General features: G+C 63.9%; 1 protein-coding gene across 1 annotated transcript in view; it reads right to left on the minus strand.

Moving 5' to 3' along the window:
- The window catches only part of SLC5A10 (solute carrier family 5 (sodium/sugar cotransporter), member 10), a 60,527-nt gene that overhangs the window by 36,651 nt on the left and 21,294 nt on the right, over positions 1-2,582 (minus strand). Inside the window, exon 8 of the mRNA XM_015558354.1 lies at positions 1,637-1,776. Within this exon, the coding sequence (XP_015413840.1) occupies positions 1,637-1,776 (140 nt within the window). The remainder of the gene's footprint in view (positions 1-1,636; positions 1,777-2,582) is intronic.

The following is a 2,582-nucleotide window of genomic DNA, read 5'->3' on the forward strand; positions in this document are numbered from 1 at the left end:
CTGACCAGCAGCCGTCCCTGTGTTGCAGCTTCACCTGGTCCGCCGCCCGGACGGACCGCAACGTGATCTCCGTGCTGTCGGGCCAAGTGGTGGAGACGTTCGAACGTGCTGCCCGCCGTGGTCCCCCTGGCGCCCTCGGGCACTGTGGCCAAGAAGCTCGTCAACCCTAAGTACGCGCTGGTCAAGGCCAAGAGCGCCGAGGAGATCGCCAAGGTCTCCTCGGAGAAGCAGGAGGGCCAGAGGCCCCCGGGGCTGCGCGGCCCAGGGCTGGCCGAGCAGCCGGGGGACCTCCCAGAGCCGCCCCTGCCCGTGCACCCGGGGCTGCTCCACCTGGAGCGGGCCAACATGTTCGAATACCTGCCCACGTGGGTGGAGCCGGACCCGGAGCCGGGCAGCGACATCCTGGGCTACATCAACATCATCGACCCCAACATCTGGAACCCCCAGCCCAGCCAGATCAACCGCATCAAGATCCGAGACACCTCCCAGGGCGGCGCCCAGCTGTGGAGGCAGAGCCAGAGCCAGGACTGCAGCCCCTCTCCGGAGCCCAGCACACCCCAAGACGGTCTCCCAGCCAGGAACGGCCTCCCCCAGGGGGACCCCAAGCCAGAGCCCCCTGTGCCCAAGCCCCGGACAGTCCCTGTGGCAGACGTGCTTGCCCAGGATGGAGGCGGTGCCGGCTGGGCCCCAGAAAGCCCGGAAGAGGAGGTGCTGCAGAACAGAACAGACCACAGGCTGCCCAGGACCCCAGCCCCAGGCCCAGGCCCTGCCCCGCTCCGGCGGCAGCTGTCTGTGGCCCAGGGTGACCCTGGCGGCGAGGGCGGGGGGATCCCCAACGGCCTGGACCAGGAGGACGAGGAAGACGACGATGACTACATAACCCTCAGTGACCAGGACAGCCTCTCGGGCAGCTCTGGCCTTGGCCGTGGCCCGCGGCGGCCCTCGGTGGCTTCCTCTTCTGTGTCGGATGAGTATTTCGAGGTGAGGGGACACCCGCCCCCTCTCCGGAGGCGCCACTCAGAGCAAGAAGCCAATGGGCCGGCCCAGCCCCCTCGCCGACAGCTGAGCGCCCCCCACATGACCCGCGGGACCTTTGGGGAGCCCCTGTGTGGTTCACCGTGGGCCCAAGGTCGGGAGAGAGAGGAAGCGGGCTCTCTGCGGAAGATGCAGGCCTTTCGCTCTGTGGACAAGAACGCACAGGTGGGTCAGGTCTCTGCAGCGGGTCTGGGAGCCCCTTCCCTGGGCCTGAGCACCCAGAGCGGCCTCCGCTGGGCTCCCTGATGAGCAGGGTAGGGAGTGGGTAGGCACCCCCCCGGAACCATGCACGCAGGCGCAGGCACGGGCACATGACGATGCTAGAGACCTTCGGCCCCAGTCTCCCCTCAAGGCAGCCTCTGCAGCACTGGCGCTGAATGGAACCCACCGTGTTTCACACCCGTGTGCTACAGGAAGTCAGTGGCATCCCCAAAGCACACAGCAAGTGGTCCTCCAGGGGCCTTGTGTCAAGCCCCCTCCGTGTGGATCCCTTTGATTGCGGTCCTGGGGACCACTCTCCTCCATGCCCCCACCCCCACCCAGGAAACAGCTCATATGCATCCTTGGCCTCTTCCTGGTACCTCTGCAGCCCCGGCCCTACCTGGGAACAGTGCACGGCTGATCATGCCTGGCATGATGATCAGGCCCATGGGCAGCATCTTGAGGTAGCTGGCCAGGATGGAGCCTGCCTTGGCGTGGTTCAAGTCCCGGGCAGACAGCGACCGCTGCACGATGACCTGGGGGCACAGGGAGGCAGTGAGTCCCAGGGGCAGGACTTACCCGGGGGAGCCCCAGGGAGAGGCCTGGGGTGCTGCCCCACTAGTGCCAGACCCGCCTGAGACAACCAACGCCCACGCCTGCTACCTGACGGCTCCCCCAGAAGCAGAGCTCATCTTGATTGGCCGAGCAACTGGGGCCAAGGTACTCATTCCAGGGACTCAGTCTCCCCGTCTGTTCATCAGGGAAAGTGGGTCCTGCCCAGCCTGCCTCCCAGCAGTTGGCAGGGCTGGAGGGGCCCTGGTAGGATGGTACCAGGGGACTCCCCCAGCTCCTGAACCCTCACAGGAGGGGCTGGCATATTCATGCACGTGCTTTGTGTCACTGGCAGAGGTCGGAGCTCTCAGACCTGTGGTTGGGGGAAGCTTCCAGTTCTAGGTCTGCCTGAGGCATCGTCAGGCGGCCTTGGGCAGATCCTGGCTGAGCCTCAGTTTCCAGGTCTGCAGAATGGGAGGATGGAGGGCTCATGGAACTGATGGCATCTGAGATCCCTCCCGACTCTGACATTACGAGTCTACTTCTTTAAAAAATCCACTCTCCTTAAAAACAGCTTTACCGAGCTATGATTCTCCTCTGGCTCAGCCACAAAGTGTACCTGTCAGTGCTTGTTCGTATGTTCACAGCACTGTGCACCTGTGACATTTTTTTTAAATGTATTTTTACTGGTTTCAGAGAGGAAGGGAGAGGGAGAGAGAAAAACATCAATGATGAGAGAATCATTGATTGGCTGCCTCCTGCACGCCCCCTACAGGGGATCGAGCCCACAACCC

The sequence above is a fragment of the Myotis davidii genome, unplaced genomic scaffold (genome assembly GCF_000327345.1).
Source record: "Myotis davidii unplaced genomic scaffold, ASM32734v1 scaffold129, whole genome shotgun sequence".
Taxonomy (NCBI): Eukaryota; Metazoa; Chordata; class Mammalia; order Chiroptera; family Vespertilionidae; genus Myotis; species Myotis davidii.